The sequence below is a fragment of the Eleutherodactylus coqui genome, chromosome 1 (genome assembly GCF_035609145.1).
Source record: "Eleutherodactylus coqui strain aEleCoq1 chromosome 1, aEleCoq1.hap1, whole genome shotgun sequence".
NCBI classification, from domain to species: domain Eukaryota; kingdom Metazoa; phylum Chordata; class Amphibia; order Anura; family Eleutherodactylidae; genus Eleutherodactylus; species Eleutherodactylus coqui.
Genome location: NC_089837.1, coordinates 444,660,983 through 444,679,988, shown reverse-complemented (window position 1 = coordinate 444,679,988; position 19,006 = coordinate 444,660,983). Strand labels below are relative to the sequence as shown.

At 42.0% G+C, this 19,006-nt stretch overlaps 1 protein-coding gene across 1 annotated transcript in view; it reads left to right on the top strand.

Annotated features, from left to right (window-relative positions):
* Nucleotides 1–19,006, top strand: part of BRCA2 (BRCA2 DNA repair associated) — a 50,869-nt gene that overhangs the window by 1,438 nt on the left and 30,425 nt on the right. Inside the window, exons 3-9 of the mRNA XM_066582950.1 lie at nucleotides 1,501–1,597; nucleotides 2,152–2,237; nucleotides 3,267–3,307; nucleotides 6,643–6,748; nucleotides 10,875–10,930; nucleotides 12,318–12,414; nucleotides 13,624–14,418. Coding sequence (XP_066439047.1) covers nucleotides 1,501–1,597; nucleotides 2,152–2,237; nucleotides 3,267–3,307; nucleotides 6,643–6,748; nucleotides 10,875–10,930; nucleotides 12,318–12,414; nucleotides 13,624–14,418 — 1,278 coding nt within the window. The remainder of the gene's footprint in view (nucleotides 1–1,500; nucleotides 1,598–2,151; nucleotides 2,238–3,266; nucleotides 3,308–6,642; nucleotides 6,749–10,874; nucleotides 10,931–12,317; nucleotides 12,415–13,623; nucleotides 14,419–19,006) is intronic.

Sequence of the window (19,006 nt, the reverse complement as noted above, 5' to 3'; positions counted from 1 at the left end):
TCTGTTCAGGGAGCAGGATAGAGCCAATCAGCTCAGTCTCTAGATGAAACTAACAGTACCGGATGGACCCCATTGACTATAATGGGGTCCACTCACTTTCCATCCAGTTGCCGGACTTTTGGACCAAAGAAAAATTTTTGGTCCAGATCTGTGATGGAGCCTTGGACGGGAGGTTCCACCACTGATGTATATTACACTGCAGCGGATGGTGTCCCCACGCGCAGTTTTCCTGGTTTCATTTTTTTATTTACATCTCGCTCTGTTGCTTAGCGACATTGCATATAAACTCCGCACAGTGTTTAGTACGTTGGTGTGAATGAGCCCTTATGGGCACAGACAGATGGATGCAGGTTTTGTCCAGCCTATATTTTATCCTGTATAGCAGAGCAGCAAGCAGGTTTACGGAATACAAGAAATCATATTATATATATATATATATATATATATCACCTATATATAAATACAGGGTTATTACAAATGATCTTTGAAACACTCAAAACTCCCGTTTAATGACACTCAGAAACATACATTTGATATCGGCGGAAACTGAAGCTCAAAAATTTTTGTTGCACAACATTAAAAAATGTTTTCCACATCAGCAGGATTCAGTGTGACCCCCCCCCCCCCCCTTTGTCACTGGACATATATCACGCCTGTAGTCAAGTTCCAGCCATACATGTAGCATATCACAACTAACCGATGCAATGGCTTCTGTGATGAGTAGGAGAAAAAATAACTGCGCTCATCAGAGTTGGTGTAAAAAGTAAGAAAACTTGTAAGCTACATTGGTAGAGGAAGGGGTATATACAGCCCAAAGGGAATACCCCCACCCCCTCCTTCTTTTGAATAAAGCACAGCTTAATGCACAAGGAGTCCATCAAGGTGGTGGCAAAGAGTTTTAATCCAAAAAATAGGTAATGATGATGCAACGCGTTTCGGCACTCATTAAGGTGTCTATCATAAACGGGCTTATTGAGCGCCCCGAAATGCGTTGCATCATCACCTATTTTTTGGATTGAAAATGATGTTGCACATTAATAACAGACGGGTAGACGTGAAAATTAAGGGGACAAAACGCCCTCCTGTGGTCGGTGGCAGACGGTTTATGTCATGTACCCCTAGCAACAACTAAAGTAGAATAAAACTTTTTGGCCCTCATCTTTCAAAACTGTCTAACAGTAAGGTGTCCCTGTTGCCTGTAGCAGCCAATCACAGCACAGCTTTCATTTCTTAAGCTGCTGAGGTACAATGAAAGCTGAAAGAATAATTGGTTGCTATGGGCAACAAGGACATCTTATTGCCAGACAGTTTTGCTAAATGAAACTTTGAGTTTCAATTTCTATTGATATCTAATTTATGTATCGAGGATCAATAAACGGGAGTTATGAGGGCTTCAAATCGGGAAGATAATTTGCAGTAATCCTGTATTTCACAGCCTCTCCTATTTTTGGCTTTTGAAAGTTAAAGCTATTTAAATATATGATTTTTTTTTTTCTCTAGAAAATTATAGAAATGTTGACAAGACGCAACAGAGTCCCGACAATTCGGAATCGGCTAATGAAGTCTTTGGCACCTCTAGTAGATACTTATCTGGCAGGTAAGAGATAGGAATTGCAGAGTCTTGGCCTTCTGCAGAGCAGAGGCCTTTGTTGAAATGATTAAAAAAACATCATATTGTCTGAAAATAAATAAAATGGCAGCTTTTTTCTGTCAATTAGTGGTGGTCTGTCTTCCCATCATTGTAGACTCTGATGGTTTTCATATCTATGACAAATACATGACTGCTGCAGCTACCCATGATGTATGCAGCCCTTCACTCTTGCCCCGCCGTAAATGGGGGAAAAAGAGAATTCTCATTTGCACAAGGAAAGATTAGAAGCAATGGGATGAAACTGAAAGGTAGGAGACACAAATTAGATATTAGACAGTGAGGGTGATCAATGAGTGGAACAGGTTACCATGGGAGGTGGTGAGTTCTCCTTCAATGGAAGTGTTCAAACAAAGGCTGGACAGACATCTGTCTGGGATGATTTAGCAATCCTGCATTGAGCAGGGGGTTGGACCCGATGACCCTGGAGGTCCCTCCCAACTCTACCATTCTGTGATATCTAGCATTCTTTGCTCTTACTATACTCTTACTTATGATTTCAGCCCTGCTTTCCCAAAACAGTTGTATAAGACTCCTGTTCAGGATAAAAAATGCCTGCAAAAAACACCACAGCAAGATAGACAGTTTGGTAAGTAAATGTGTTTATCATGGCACCCCCCCCCCCCCCCCCCCCCACAGTGGGGCACATTTATAAATGAAGTCATTGCATTAAAAAATGACACTTAGGCTAAAGGGGTTTTAGAGGATTGAGGTATTGTTGACCTGTGCCCAGGATAGGTCATCAGTAGTTGATTAACTGTCTACTACCTGGGACCACCATGATCAGCTATTCACCGGCCAGTGAACCATGGGATGGAGCTGCTCTGCGCCAGAAGCACACCTACCTCTCTGTACACTGTAGATGGCAGAATGGAATTGCAGGCACAGTGCCAATTTAATTGAATGATACTACTTTGCCTGTAATACCATTCCGGGCTGCTGCAAAATGCCTAGCTTACCTGAGGATAGAGCATCAATGGTTCAATCCTGGAAAACCTATTTCATTTATTTATCTATAACCCTTTCTGACATTTACTAAGAGGGGAATACATTACTACTTGCGTATCTTGGGACATATTTACAAACTCCACAGTTTTTTTTCATATTACAGTTGGTGGATCGCTGCAGTAGGTACTGCAGTGTATTCTGCAATACCACTCAACTGTGTGCTAATACAGGGTGATTCAAAAAAAGAATAGTGCAAAAGTGAAGCTGATTTGTTCATACATGAATTGACCTAAAACAGCCAGAATGACATGAAAAGATAGAACGACTCTTCGCGTTTTTAATGCACCTTCAATGTGGGCACCATTGGTGACACGCCAGATGTCAACTCGGTAGTCCAGTTTTGCCCAGACACGTCCCACCATATCCTCTGCTATCGATTCCACTGCACTGGAGATGTTTTTCTTGCTTATAGGTTGTCTAGCGTCGCCAGTGATGCCCCATTGAACATCTGTAAGGTGCATTAAAGACTTGAAGAGTTGTTCTGTCTTTGCATGTCATTTGGCTGTTGTATGGCTAATTCTGCTTTACTTTTGCACCATTCTTTTTGACTCGGTTTATATTATGCCCAGTGTCAAACTAAGCTCCGTGTACATACTTTAATTTCTTTCAGATATTTTTGGCAGTTTATTGTGCACACCACAGATGATCTGGGTAAGTATGTATCCCATTTCTCTTCTGTTTAAAGGGATTGCCTTAGAAGAGATTCTCTGTCCATTTTCCCTCCTACCCTTAGGGCTCATGTACACAGGCGTATGCATACGGCGCTGTAAATATCCTGCAATGCTGTACGCATCGCAGCCCTTTCGCTTTGCCGTCAAAGACCGCAAACAGACTGTGACTGGCACTGCACATGCCCGGGAAAATAACGTCACAGACATGCGCAGTGTGATATATATTTTTTCCAAATTCCCCTTTCTGTTCAGAGCGGGAATGCGTATCGAAACGCTGCCCCTTCGCAATGCCTGCGTAGGGTTAGTATTTCGTGATACGTTGTAAAATAGAGCATGCTACAATTGATTTATCCTGCATATCGATACACAGAGTCCGCACACTACTGGGGATGATTTTCAGGGAAGGGCTTATATTGAAAGCCCTTCCCCGAAAATCACTGCACGCAGCCCCATTGAAAGAAATGGTGCACGGACCTGCACTCGAATAGAAGCTGAAAGGGGCTTTTTCAGCATAAAAAAAGGTGCTGAAAAAGTTGGCTTATACTTGAGTATATATACGGTATTTTATTATGACCGACCTAAAACAAACAGGGATGCAACGTGTTTCGGCGCTCTGCGGCGTCTTTTTCAAGCAAAACCGAGCTTTACAATGACATACATTTATATAACATCATTAACGCTTACACTGGATTTCTCCAGTGAGAAACCTTTTTGTTTTTGACTTCTGGACATTTTGGGACTCTCTTCCATGAGCCAATACGAAAAGTTTGAGGACTGGATTCGCCAACAGATGTGCCATTCCCCGTAGACTTTAAGTGGCAGTGTGCATGCTCGACCGCTGCTCTATGCAAACTTCCCACTATGGTTGTGCTGTAAGGTGGATATTAGTGATTGATGATTATCCCGTGAATAAATGTGTTTCTGGGAAAATTCTTATACCATATATACTCGAGTATAAGCCTAGTTTTTCCAGCACATTTTTTAATGCTGAAGAAGCCCCCCTTGGCTTATACTCGAGTGAGGTTAAAAAAAAAAAAACACGCAATACTCACCTCCCAGCCTGCATCTGTATCCCTGGTGCAATGGTCTCCCCAGCGGTGCGGCAAGCTGCTTGAGAATTCTTCCCGCTGTCATCTCCCTGCTTAGCTTTGAATTCCCCCTGCCATCAGCGCTGTATAGGTAAGCGCTGTGATTAGATCGAGCGCCAGCCAATCACAGCTGACACTCGATTATTCACAGCCATTCAGTGAATGACATCCCTGAATAGCTATGATTGGTTTATCGGGCGCAGGCTGTGATTGGCTGGCATTCGATCCAATCATAGTGCTTCCTTACACAGAGCAGATGACAGGGGAATTGAAAACCGAGCAGGGAGATAAGAGCGGGGAGAAGTCTGAAACAGCTTGCCGCACCGCTGGGCAGACCATCGCGCCAGGGACACAAACGCCGTCTGGGAGGTGAGTATTGCATTTCTTCTTTACCTAGTATATACTGGAGTATAGCTGGGCTTATACTCGAGTCAATAAGTTTTACTAGTTTTTTGTGGTAAAACTTATTGACTCGGCTAATACTCGAGTATATACGGTATTTGTCATTGATTGTAGAAAATGATTTATAAGTAGGTTTTGAAAGGGTTCTCTGAGAAATAGAATAACGTATAGTGAAAACTGTGTATTCAATAGTATAAATAGATACCTGAATACCTTTTTTTAAATAATTTCTAACTGCTTGGTTTTTTTTTATTGGGGAATGAAAGTGGCCACTAAATACAGAACCCTATAGGACAGGGTAGCATCAGGACAGAGAGCTACGCACATATCTAAGCTGTCCTTGCCCATCAGTAATGATCCTCTGCACTAGTAACCCATGTTAAAGAGGACAGTATGTATTGTTTTCACTGCTGAGATAAGCTCTCCGCTATATCAGAGAGCTGAACAAATGGAGCTTTTACCTAACAACCTGTGGATACCAGAGCTGCTGCCGGTCATCACGCTGTTGGCAAACATATTCTGCACAGCAATCGGTCTCCCCAGTGCTCTCCCTGTTCCTTGGCTCACATACACAGCTGAGATCTTATCTCCACAGTGAACAATACATGCTACTGTCTTTCCCTCTGTTAGTGAGGTTAAGCCCCATTTACAAGCAAAGACTATCTTTCAAACGATTGAAAGACTGACAGTTTTAGTGATTGTTTTGCATAAAGTGTCAATGGACATTAATGTCCATTAACACTATATCAGCTTCATTTGCATGTAAATAGGCATCCGGGAGCTGTTTGCAGAGCACAGCATGTGGTCTGAGTTTTGCACACAGCTCCATTGTTCTCGCATGGAATCTCTGCAGAATACAATGTAATCTCCGACTCCCGTGCAGAACACAGCATGCAGTCCCTGTTATCTCAGGCTGAACGGTGGATTTTAAGCTTGCCTTAAAATCATTGTTCAGCTGAAGATGATGGTAGCGTTTACACGCAACGATTATCGTTCATATACCATTGTTTGAGCAAATTTTGAGTGATAATCGTTGCGTGTAAATGGACCTTTACTTGTATTAAGAATCATTACTGATGGGCAGAGGAGCAAGTAGAGTGTAGATAGGTGCTCAGATCTCTGTCCTGACAGTACCCATCACAGAAGGACGAGTTCTGTGTTTAGCAGCCATTTTCATTCCCCAGTGATGGTTCCCTGGACAAAACGAGTAGTTATAAACCAGTAAAGGTATTCAGGTATCTATTTATCCTTCTGAATGCACTGGGGTACTTTTACTATTTTTTTTTTCTGTTTCTCGGAGAACCCCTTTAAGGAATGTAAACTTAAAAAATATTTTAAAAATATTCTTATTCTTTTGCACTTCGCTTTTCTCTCACACAGTGTTTTCAATTAAAACTTGGAATCATTGACCAAAAGGCTATAGGATGTGTGATGTGTTTAGATGCATGGATATTTAACTAAGATCAGACAGAAAATGTTTCTTGCTCTCTGAATATGCCATAAATGTTTCCTAAATGGGGGATCACTGCTTTGGGATTCCCACTTATTGGATAAACAGAGATCCCATAACCCAGTGTTGACATTCAAGATGGCTGAGTAGAAGTTTAAGAATGTCTTCTCCAAGTCTTGAGGATTTACAGAAACTGCTGAGCTAGTACGCAACCAACTCTTCTTATTGTTGCTGTCACTGGCCATCTTGGATCTCAACCTGAAGGGTGGGACTTGGGGAGCAATGCCATGTCTTTAGTTGCAATATACTCCTTAAGATAATATGTTGGACTGCATAAAGTTCTCCACCTCAAACTTTATCTTTATAATTTTCAAGAACCAAAGCTCAAGGTGTATATCAGAAAGTCTTGGTGTAGAAGCAGATCCTGAGATGTCCTGGTCAAGTTCATTAGCTACCCCACCGTCGCCAACTCTGATCATTGGTAAGAAATGCACTTTTCACTGAGGCAGTCAACGTCTATATGACTATTTAACTAAGACCCTTCACAGTTATAGACAATTAAAATACAAAACTTTTATTAAGCTTGATTAAAATAATTACTGTCTCCGCTTGTCTTCTGCATCCAGCTGTTTTCTGCAAGGAGCGTCCGGCTGTTATACAGCCGAGTGCTCTGAGAAGAGGATGCAGAAGACAAGCTGGGTCGCCCCGCTTGTCTTCTGCATCCAGCTGTTTTCTGCAAGGAGCGCCCGGCTGTTATACAGCCAAGCGCTCCGTGTGGGGTATGGAGAACAGAGCTGGACCAAAGACAACGATGAGTGACGGCATATTGAAAACTGCACAATGTCAGTGCAGTTGCACACAACTTCAGCCGTTAGGTAGCATTAGGCAGCAACCATCTGAAGGCACTGCGAATCAACAGGATACTCTGTACTTAGTAACAGCTGCTGGGATAGGTCGTTAGCCTCCAGGTCTTATAACCTTAACTAGCTACTCATCTAAGCTAGTGTAGCACAGGCCGCTCTGTGACCTAAGTGAATTAATGGCTGCAAGCTGCTTTGTGCAGCCATGGCTGTAGCACTAGGTCCTTAACACCCTGATACATTGTACAAACTAGCTGGTCAGGCAAGTTGCCTAAGCCTGTACTGCATAGATATGCTGCGCATTCACTAATGACAGCTCTCCCTAAAATTCAACTGTTCTGAACCCATTGTGTACTTCAACATAAGGATTGGTGTGATTGCTTTAAGGGTTCCTGATGAAGTGTCTGTACTAGACATAGAAACGCGTCAAACCTTGAACAATTAATAATGGGATCAGCTTATCAAAACAATAGTTCGATCTTCCCACATCTCCAACAGTGAGGCATTATATACCCTGCGCCCCTGTGGGAACGTTGAACTCGTTTGAGTAACCAGACAGACCTCTCTTCCAGTCTGGCTACCTCACACCCTTTGAGCAGAGTATTATTTAATCTCTGCTTCCTTACTGCCAGTTTTTGGATCAGTTTCTATCTGACTTGCTTCTTTTTTTCAAAACACTAGAGTTGTTGTGGACATCAGACACCAACCCTCTCTGTCTGGATAAATCCAGCCTAACGTCTCCATTGACTTTGGGTTGCCACAACAAACTCTGCACGAGGCAAGCCAATACAAGCGATATCCCTATACGGATAGTGACCTATCCGGCTCCGACCAATATCGTGAGCTGTGGGGGATAAATTAGTTATCCCAGTAATTATTTTAATCAAGCTTAATAAAGTTTTGTATTTTAATTGTCTATAACTGTGAAGGGTCTTGGTAAGCAATGAGAATTCAGTAAACGTAGTTGTGTCCCTTTAAGGCCGTGTTCACTTGGTGGAATGTGATACAGATTTGAAGTCGAATCTGGGTCCCATTTATGTAGTTGAGAACTTGTGGTAGAGTGTATACAGAATGGATTTTATATCCATGTTGTGCGAAAAAAATGCCATTTTACTTCTTGGCGCAGATTCTACTTTTGGTTATCCATACGTGGATTAGCCAATTGAATAGAGCTAATCCGTATGCAGTTTTGTGGCTGCTGTAAATGTAAATCCGCAAATTATGGTGGCATTGGTTCAGAAAATGTCGTGTGGACATGCCTTATTGTTTTTATCAATATGTCACTGTGTGATTTAAGTGCATGTGTTAAAGGGGTTGTCCCGAGGCAGCAAGTGGGTCTATACACTTCTGTATGGCCATAATAATGCACTTTGTAATATACATTGTGCATTAATTATGAGCCATACAGAAGTTATAAAAAGTTTTTTACTTACCTGCTCCGTTGTTAGCGTCCTCGTCTCCATGGAGCCGACTAATTTTTGGCCTCCGATGGCCAAATTAGCCGCGCTTGCGCAGTCCGGGTCTTCTGTGTTCTTCTATGGAGCCGCTCGTGACAGAGAGCGGCTCCGTGTAGCTCCGCCCCGTCACGTGCCGATTCCAGCCAATCAGGAGGCTGGAATCGGCAGTGGACCGCACAGAAGAGCTGCGGTCCACGAAGCAAGAGGTTCCCGGCGGCCATCTTCACAGGTAAGTATAGAAGTCACCGGAGCGCGGGGATCAAGGTAAGCGCTCCGGTAAGCTGTCTGTACGTCCCTGCATCGGGGTTGTCTCGCGCCGAACGGGGGGGGGGTTGAAAAAAAAAAAAACCCGTTTCGGCGCGGGACAACCCCTTTAAGTACAGTCATACCTCTACTTTCGTCGCCTTTGTCTTTCCCCGGTTTCCAGTTTCGCCGATTCTTCGGTGCAGAATCTTGCCTCTTCTTTCATCGCTTGCTTTTAGTTTCACCGCTGGCCCACGTGACCTCGCTGCTGATGTCACAGCCATTCATGGATGAATGGCTGTGATTGGAGCATCCAGCGCTGGCTGTGATTAGCTGAGCGGGCTGTCAGTCAGCCGATTCAGCCAATCAGAGCAGTCCCTTGCTGGAGGCGGGGGATTTCAAACCCCAGTCACTAGCAAGATGCTCTGCTGGCTTGACAAGCCTGCACGGAGCTCCAGAGAGCAGCCCCCGGACACTGATGGCACCTGCTAGGTGAGTATATAGATTTTTTTTCTCTCAGGCAGTGTAGCTAGGGTGTTTGGCGCTGCCAAAAACACAGTACCAAGTTGAGACATATTTTCGGCAGCCCTGCCCATTCTTTTCAATGGGCGACGCAGAGCCGAAAATGCATGTGTGAGCAGCCCCATTGAAATGAATGGGAGTGTTGTATAGTGTTTAGTGCTGTGCTGAAAAAGTGTCGCTAAACGCTGTACAAAAACAAATGAATTAGATTTGCACTGATTCCTGTGGGAATAACTACTTCTAGTTTCATTGGTTTCAAGTTGGCCGATTGATTTCGGACAAATTACCAATGAAACTAGAGGTTTGACTGTATAGGCATGTAGGGGTTGTAGTATAATGTCCCTAACACATTAATATATGTTCCAATACTGCAATTCCTACAAGTTCGGCTAAGAATGCAAACTTTACATATTATTGAGAAACAGAAGCGGTGTGATTTCAATCAGCGAATGCCATAAAACATGATCTTTGCAGTGAACGTTTGATAACTATATGAGTGACTTTGGCTATAACCAGTTGCTAACGATACAGTAGGCATCATACCAAGCATGTGACCTGCTCTTGCATCAGTGTCTTCGGAGAATGGATATAAATCACTTTGGAAATGGCCTCTTCGATTATAACAAGAGCAGAAGTATCCGTACTGTTGTATGGACTTGGTTAATAATGGCAGTTGTAATATATAGTAGACGAGCTTTGTCATGCCATTTCTATCAAACTGGTTATTAAGTTTCACACTACTGCAGACTTTGTGCACAGGGGGCTGTTCACATCACAAGTTTAATGTAAGTTTAGTTTATATGATAAACGCACATGAAAAAAATGTATACAAACGTATGCATTGTCCTTTTTAGCAAATACATTAAATGTTTTGCCATACACTTCAATACATTCTTCATGCTTTTTTTTTGTTTTCAAAAGCCTAAAAAAAAAAAAGTATATTTGCGTTAAACTTATAGAAACCTACAGTCTTACTCTTCTATACGTTTTCTATTGACTGTAATGTATTGAAAAAGAAATAGTATACGTTGTGCTACACTTTTTTTTATCCCACAAAGTACACAGACCTAACAGAAGTCTAACTTAGTGAAAAGCATGCACTTTAAGCTGCATCTGACCGATTATATCTACATTGAGCAATACCTTTTTTAATCCTTTGGTTTTGTTCAACAGCTGACTAAAGCGTGATGTGAACCCCCCTTTACATGTCGCACTCCATATACTGATAATTGAATCCCTATGACATTGGCCCATGTGAGTGCGTTAAATTCTTTAACACTGGCGACGAACCGAGTTGACTGATAATAATCTCCGAACAGCGCTGAGAAATAAGTTGGTGATATATAAGCAACAGGAAATGAAAATATAGATCAGATCCTATTATTTAACATTTGGTTCTTTGCAGACATACAATGACGGTCAGGCATTGGCCAGCTCATACAATCCCAGTCCTTGTACTGCGCTCCCGTAATGATCATCTACATGATATGAACTCTCCTCTTTTTTTCCATTTGCTGTTTTGCAGCTCAGCCTCCGGAAGGAGTTTCTAAACCAAGGACATTTGATAGAGACGACGTAATGGTGAGAAAAAAGTTTTCATTTCTTAATGAAATTGAATTAAATAAGTTATTTGAAATAAAAAAATATAATAATTGATGTGCGATGGCGCAGGCTCACTTCTGAACCTGCGCCATCTACAGGATGTGAGTTTACATCCTGTTGCATTAAGTACCTTGCAGCCAGGATGTAGACTTACGGGGTTAAAAAAAAAAGTGCTTGCTTTGCAAAAGGCAAGCACTCGTGTGTCCTTTCAATGCGGACGCAGCAAAAGGCCACAACTTCACTTTAGTTTTTGGCTGCAGCGACCTGCGGCCGACTGGTTTTTGGCGCACTCCATCATTGTGTTCGGTGATGAGGTGCGCTAAACAGCGAAAAATAGAGAAGACAGCATTAAAAAATCACAGCGCTGGAAAGCGCCGTCCAACGCCACAATCGAACGCGTGTCTGCGAGCCCCCTCTGAAATCATTGGGAGTATTATACCGTGGTGCTCAAAACACCCCGTTAATCAAAGTAAAAAGCACCTGTGTGATAGAGGCCTTACACGGCTCCGCAGACAGAAAAGTGAAGTATGTCTTAATACAATTATATGTACATGTTAATCATCTGTACGCATAAATGTCACAACGAAACATTACAACTTTGTCCTGCGAAAACAAGCCTTCATATGACTGCAACAACGGAAATATTATGTAGTTATGGTTTTTAGAAGGCAGGAATGAAAAAACAAAAAAACATTACCTTCCCCAGAAGGCCAGAGTAGATCGTAAGCTTAAGGGCTCATTTACACGACCGTATGTGTAAAACGCTGTGGGACTCATGCACCGTTTTACCCATCTGCGTGATGCTGGCAGGGAGCCGGCTACCGCTGGTGTATGGCAGCGAGTGCAATGCGAATGAACTCATATCTCATACACAACCCTGCTGTTTCGTAGCGTATGAATCACCACCGATACGCAGTTATGCAGTGCATTGTATATGGACAGAGTTGCATATGCTGCCCATAGAAAAGAATAGGGCTCATGCTGCATAGCACACTGAGAAATGGAGCATGCTGCCATCTTTTTCTCGCGTGTTTCCACATGCAGTGTATATACGTTAATGTTTCAATGAAAATCCATTTACTTTCATTGACTCCATCCACCGCGTATCATGTGGCCTTACATTCGCACTGAAAATAGTCGTGTGAATGAGCCCTACGGGGTTAAGCAGTGTCCATTTTCAACAGGATTACTCCATAATATTAACCATTCTCCAGGTGTAATTAGTATAGAATTCATTATCTTTAAGTAGCAGTTTAGTAAAGGAAAGATCTGCGTTGCTTGTATTTATTTACGATTTTTCTAAGCCTTGTGACGTAACAGATGTCTTAACCAACACATCTTCGGATTCACACTTCACAACTTTTAGATTGTGCGGAGTCTTTTCTCCAAGATGAACAGTGTTGCAGATGCTTCCTTAGCTCCGCCATCTGGTACAAAGACTGACGGTGACAGCACAAACTTTGGTGAGTGACTTACCAATACAAGTAATGAAACATTAGATAATGTCTTTGTATCGGGGAGGGTGAGCTGCCTTTAGCCAATTAGTCACTAAGAATATTGACTAGTAATTATTAGGAAATTCTAACACCAGTGTTTCTGGTGGTGCAATGTGCCACACAGCTCTGCTACATGCACGTCACACGCACAGCACTGCTACATACATTGTCCATCCCATACAACAAGGATCAGAAGCAGCACAGCAGTGGAGGTGAAGGACCCTGGGATGACGTCACTGTCATGCTCCACTCCAGATCACATGACGGTGGCGCTCATCCCGAGTGATTGACTTACATGCTCTGCCCCCGATTTATATTATGGGGACGTCATCAAAGGTCCTGCATTCCTATGCAGATTACGGGCAGACTACAAACACCCTGCGGCCTCAGTTGCTATGGAATACCAACGAACACCTAAGTGGACAGCATGCGTGTGCGTACAGGACCTGTGATGGGGCGGAGCATGTAACTCCCTCACTGGGGATGAAGGACCTTTGATGTCACCGTCTTGTGATCAGGGTCGGATCATGTAAGTCACTCACAAACCCACCCACTCACTCACATACGAACAGGTCGTTGTTAGTAGTTTGATTACTATTGTTTCAAACATAATGAACCAACACTGGAATGGTTCTTCAGTCCTCAATTTTGACTATTTCATACAACCTCACCCCATTTACAAATGTTTCAGCAAGTGGCACGCCTGGCAAACGGTCACTCCATTGGGGGCATCTGTTAACAAAAATGGTCTCTCTGGAGAGAACTGTCCTCAAACTGAAAATCACAGGAGATTAACTTCAGGTTCACTGAATATCTTTCCTGTTTAACTCCTTAGAGGGAACCTAACACCCTCTTTGAGCACCATAAACTACGTTATAGGGTTCAAACGTGAGAGAACGGAGAGTCTGGGGAGCTGTTTGATACTCACCGGGTGCCCCTTCCTGCAAAGTTACCACCGACAAAAAGCGTGACTCTTTGCAGCCCTCTGTGTGCGCCTTCAACCATCCGTCTGTATGGCAGAGGTCGCTCCCAGCCGGCTGAAGACCCACGCTGTGTGCGCTCAGCAACTTGCTTCACAGTTATTTATATTTGCATTACTGATTTATAGAAAAGTTCTGAAATGATGGGCAAACTTTATAATTAATTCACCCTTTTGATTGCTGTAAATGAACACAGGTAAGAACACAGACACTGCTATGTCTCAAAACATGGAGAAGTCATCCGATTATCTGAAGACACAACAGAGGAGAACCACTTTGAATGCTGTTGCAGAGGAAGGAGAAGAATTGGGAAAAGTAAAAGTCGATCGACAAACTCAAAGAAAGAATAAACCACTTAGTGGTGCGACTGGAAAAAATGATTCATTGATGGAAAACGTGGAGGAGCAAAACACATTGTTTGATACCGAGAACCACACTGTAAACGGCAAATTACTGCAGCAGAAGACTTGTTCAAGAGAATTGGCATTATCTTATGAGTGGACTCAGCTAAGCCTCCCTGATACACCACAAGAGGGCAGCATAGCTGTTGAAATTGGTAGTTGTGGCGATGGTATTACAAAAAAAAAAGCAACATGTACTGATTCACAATTGCGCAGGAATGGGACTGCGGCTAGTGAAACCAATAAGATTAATCAAGATGATCTTCTAAGCACTTTCCAGTATGAAGAGCACAAGGTGAAATCTGATGACGAATTTCCTTGTGATGCCATAGGTGACAATAAACCTCTTTTGGGACTTGTTTCAAGCGATCACTCATCGTCCTTTACTGCTGATGATGACAAGCCGTGGAAAAATAGCAGCATAGCCGACCAGAAACCTAAACCTATCCTGTCTACACTGAAAAAGCAGACCAAATTTTTGTATAGCCTTAAAATAGATGGTCAACAAACTGAAACCACTGAGAAGATTGATATGACTCTGCGCAGTAGATCTTCCCATGGCCTCGAAAAGCCTGATGATCGGTCCACAAGTATGTATCTTCCCATCGTCAGTTCTTTTAACATTAGATGTTAGATCAGTGAGTGTGGATTCACCGTGTCACAAACTGATTTGGCTTGGGGCTACTCCTGAGGATAACATTTGGGGTGTCCTGGTTTTCACCCTACCAGCCAAGATCTGGCTGTTACCCCAAGAGTAGTCGCAAAGTTGTGACAAATTAAGCGTTAGAGCAGGCAGGAAACAGATCTAGTGTGGTCAGAAACAAGTTCAGGTCAGTAATGGAGAAGATGGGAAAGCTGGGTAGAACAGACAGGTGATGGTCAGTCAGATTGGCTTGGGATGTGGGCACACTGGCTTTTTAGGAGAAGGGTCAGCTGCATGTTCGTGCATGCCCTATGGGCAACAGGAAATTACCAGCTGGTGCAGCGCCTACCGCAAAGGACACAGCACTGGCAACGGTTGTCAGCAGGAGGTAATAGGAGATGACTTCGGCTGCCATCAGCCACTATAATAGATGGGTTGACAATCGCTTTTTGAAAGTCCTGTTAGGTAATTTTAGGGGAAGTCTTCTAATTTTAGCTTTTCTGTATAAGGGCATAGCTGATCTGACTGACTTTACAGTTCTTCCAGAGATATCTGCTGATTGTACTTGAACTCTGCAAACCACCTATGATAAGTTGTACGTCGTCTCCCAAAACTGAGCAATAACTTTAACCCCTTTAGGACACAGCCATTTTTTTCTCCTCCACATGTTCAAAAATTATTACTTTTTATTTTTTTTGTCGCTATAGCTGTCTGTGGACTTGTTTTTTGTACAGAGTGGTACCGTTTATCTAGTCCTACACACATAACTGCCAATTACTGATAAGACTGCCCAGAAATACAGCGCGGGATTAAAGCCTCTGCTCCTGCAATCAAGCAAAAACAGGTCGCGTTCTCGGCTGTCAGACACAGCTGAGGCCCCGTAAGAGAAGGGAGAATCAGTTCTGCCTTTTCCTTTCCTAGCTACATAGTGCTCAATGAGTGCTATGTACTAAAAAGTGAAAGCGGAAGTGTTAGTTCAGCTATGCAAACTGGCGATCACATGACCGCTGGGTGTCCCCTGTCACAGCAGAGCTGTGACATCAGCTCTGTTTGCAACTGATGCCACTACAGGGGAATGTTTTTCCCTGTAACTGGGGCTCCTATGGATGCCACAGCTACACGTGAAAAGTATAAAATACATTTTTTATTTATTTTTTTTAAACTGTGAATGACCCTCAGAGGGTTTATATGACATCATGGGAGTCATACATGGTAAAAAAAATAGTTCCAAAAATAAGTTTAAAGAAAATACAGAACAAAATACAAATTTATACATTAAAAAAATACTAAAATGACGCACCGCCGAGCCCAATCAAAACCGTCGCCATATGTGCCTGTAAACCGAGAGTATACAAATTATATATCCGAAGCAACCTTTATCTTATTTTACAGTAAATATACTAATTTTAAAAATAAACAACTATAAATAAAAACATTTCTTTAGCTATATAACCGCCAATAAAACTAAAAAAAACACAGGAAAAAAACTCGGTGAAAAAAGACATAAATAGCCCTATATGTCACAGAAAAACAACGCAGCAAAAATAATTTTGGTAGGCTGAAGAAAAAAAAACTAGGGCAGTAAAGCCACTACATGGGTAAAAACCTTAAAAAGTGTCTGGTCCTTTAAGGACCAAAACACCCTGGTCCTTAAGGGGTTAAATGAAGTTATTGGTGCTTGATTACAGTATTTTTCCAGTGCTCTACAGGTTTCTATAGATACCACTATATTTGCTTTGTTATAAAGGGGTTCTCTGGGACTCCTTAGAATAGATCATCAATGTTTGATTAGTAGGGGCCCAACCTATGAGACCACCAATGATCAAAACAATGAAGAGGTTAAGTTTTCATTGAGTAGACTTGGCTGCAGTACCAGGCACAGCCACTAGTGTGAACAAGTTACTGTTCCTACGTAAGCAATGACAATAATAGCATTCCGCTCTTCTGGGGAGGCTGCACGCTTCTCGTACTGTCTCTCTGGCTTGCATCAGCTTCTTTTAACCCCTTGAGTGGCACGCCCGGAAATTTTCCGGGACTAGCTCCACTGCACATAGCGATATAGCCCGGAAGATTTCCGGGCTATGTATCACTATGGGAGCTGCAGAGCACAATGCCACAAGCTGTGGCAGTGTGCTCTGCCTGCACAGTCCCACAGAGAACCAGTGCAGGAGAACCAGAAAACAGAAGCAGGAAGATATTGCCGATCTGCCGGCAATCTCCCGCTTCTGAATTCAAACCCCAGCACTGGTTTGTTTACAGGTTGTCATAGAGACCATCAGCTTGTCAGAAGCAAGCCGATGGTCTCTGTGGCAGGGAGAGCTGGTGCTTGGCTGTCAGAGGACAGCCAGGCACCAGCTCTTACAGCAGAGATCAGAGAAAACCTCTGATCTCTGCTGTGTTAACCCTTTACATGCTGCAGTCTATGTGACAGCAGCATGTAAAGGGCTGTCACCATCGGACTGCCGGAATGTGATCCGGGGGTCCTGATGGGTCTTTGTGGAAGTCCCCTAAAGGGACAAAAAAAAAAGTTTAAAAAAAAATGTATTTAAAAAATAAAATAAATAAAAACAAAAACACTTGTCTCCCTTTACTTTGTAAAAGATGAAAAACAAAATTACACATGTGGTATCCCTGTGTCGTTATGACCCAGAGAAGGAAGTTAGTACATTATTTAACCCCTTAATGACGCCGCCCATTTTTTTTCTTTTTTCCCCATTTTTTTTTTCCTCCCCCTGTTTAAAAAATCATAACTCCTTTATTTATCCATCGACATTGCTGTATGAGGGCTTGTTTTTTGCTGGACAAGTTGTAGTTTTCAATGGTGCTATTTAAAGTGGAGTGAAATGAAAGAAAAATGACATTCCGCCATCTTTCAGTGCGTTTTGTTTCTATGGCGCACAAACTGCAACAAAAATGACATGATAACTTTATTCTATGGGTCAGTACGATTCCTGCGATACCAAACTTGTATAGTTTTTCTTTGCTGTAGTACTTGTATTTTTTTTCAAATAACTTTTATTTTTCTGTCGACGTACTTGAGCAAGGGCTCATTTGTTGCGGGATGTCCTGTAGTTTATGTTGGTACCAATCTGGAACACATATGACTTTTTGATCGCTTTTCATTGCATTTTTTCTGGGAAACAGGGTGACATTTGTGGAGTTCTTTATTTTTTCGGACTACGTTCACCGGGCAGGGTAAATAATGCACTACTTTGATAGATTGGACTTTACGGACGCGGCGATACCAAATATGTATTTTTTTTATGATTTAGATTTTTTTATTATAGATTCAGCAAAAAGAGGGTGATTTTAAACTTGTATTACTTTTTTTTTTTCAAGTGTGAAAAAGTCGTGAAAAAGAAAAAAACTATTACAATTTGGTATTGGCGTAATCGTACCGGCCTGTAGAATGACTTTAATATATCATTAATACTGCTCAGAGAATGCAGTGAAAAATAAAAATAAAAAACATGCCAGAATTACAGATTTTGTTAATCTTGCCCCTAGAAAAAATGGAATAAAAAGCGATCAAAAGTTTACATGTTCCAAAAAATTAGATAAATGAAGACTGAAGTTCATCCCGCAAAAAAACAAGGTCTTCTGGGGCTCTGGCAATGGGAAAATAAAATTAATACGGCTCTTGGAATGTGGCGACACAAAAGCAAACCTTTAAGAAAAAAAATGTTTTAAATGTACAAAAATAGCAAAACATAAAAAAAACTGTATAAACTTTGTATCGCCGGAATCCTGTGACTCAGAGAATAATGTTATCACATTATTCTGAACGCCGTAAAAATGAAATCCAGAAAACAAATGGCAGAATTTTTTTCCCCCCAATCTCCCTACAAATTTTTTTACAAAAGTTATGCAATACATTATATATACCCAAAAATGATGCCATCAAAAAGTACAACTTGTCCCTCAAAAAACAAGCCCTCATATGGCTGAGCTAATGGAAAAATGAAAAAGTTATGGCTCTTGGAATGCGACTGCAAAATTAGTTGAAATTAAATGATTAGGCCATTTAAAAAACCTGGCCTGGTGGGTACGACAGGGTGGTAGGAAAACCGCCACTCAAGGGGTTAAGCTGCTTACTGCCACAAGTTGTAATACAGATGAAGAGGCCTTGAACCTCAAAACAAGTTTATATCGCTGGTCCTTTTAATAAGATTAAAACAGAAAAGTAGGAATTAATCCCTTGTGATTTTTCACCAATTAATCGAATGGTCACTGTTTTATTCCACTGACGCTGGTGTTGTTGGAAGCAAAACATTAATGGCCTATCGCTAGGATTTGCACAGCAGACTGACCCTCGCCGATTGCTACAGAAAAGTGGCCACAGTGCTAAGAGATCCTAGTCCCACTTGTTCTCCTTTGATCTCTGCTTGCCCCTCTCTGTAGGCAGTATGGTCAGCCATTTTAGTCAATGGTTGAATGGTTGACCAAACAGAAGCTTGGAAAAAGCTGAACCAAGTGGAAACAAAGTGGCCCAATTTTTATTTTATTTTACTTTTTTTTTTTTTTAATTGTCATTG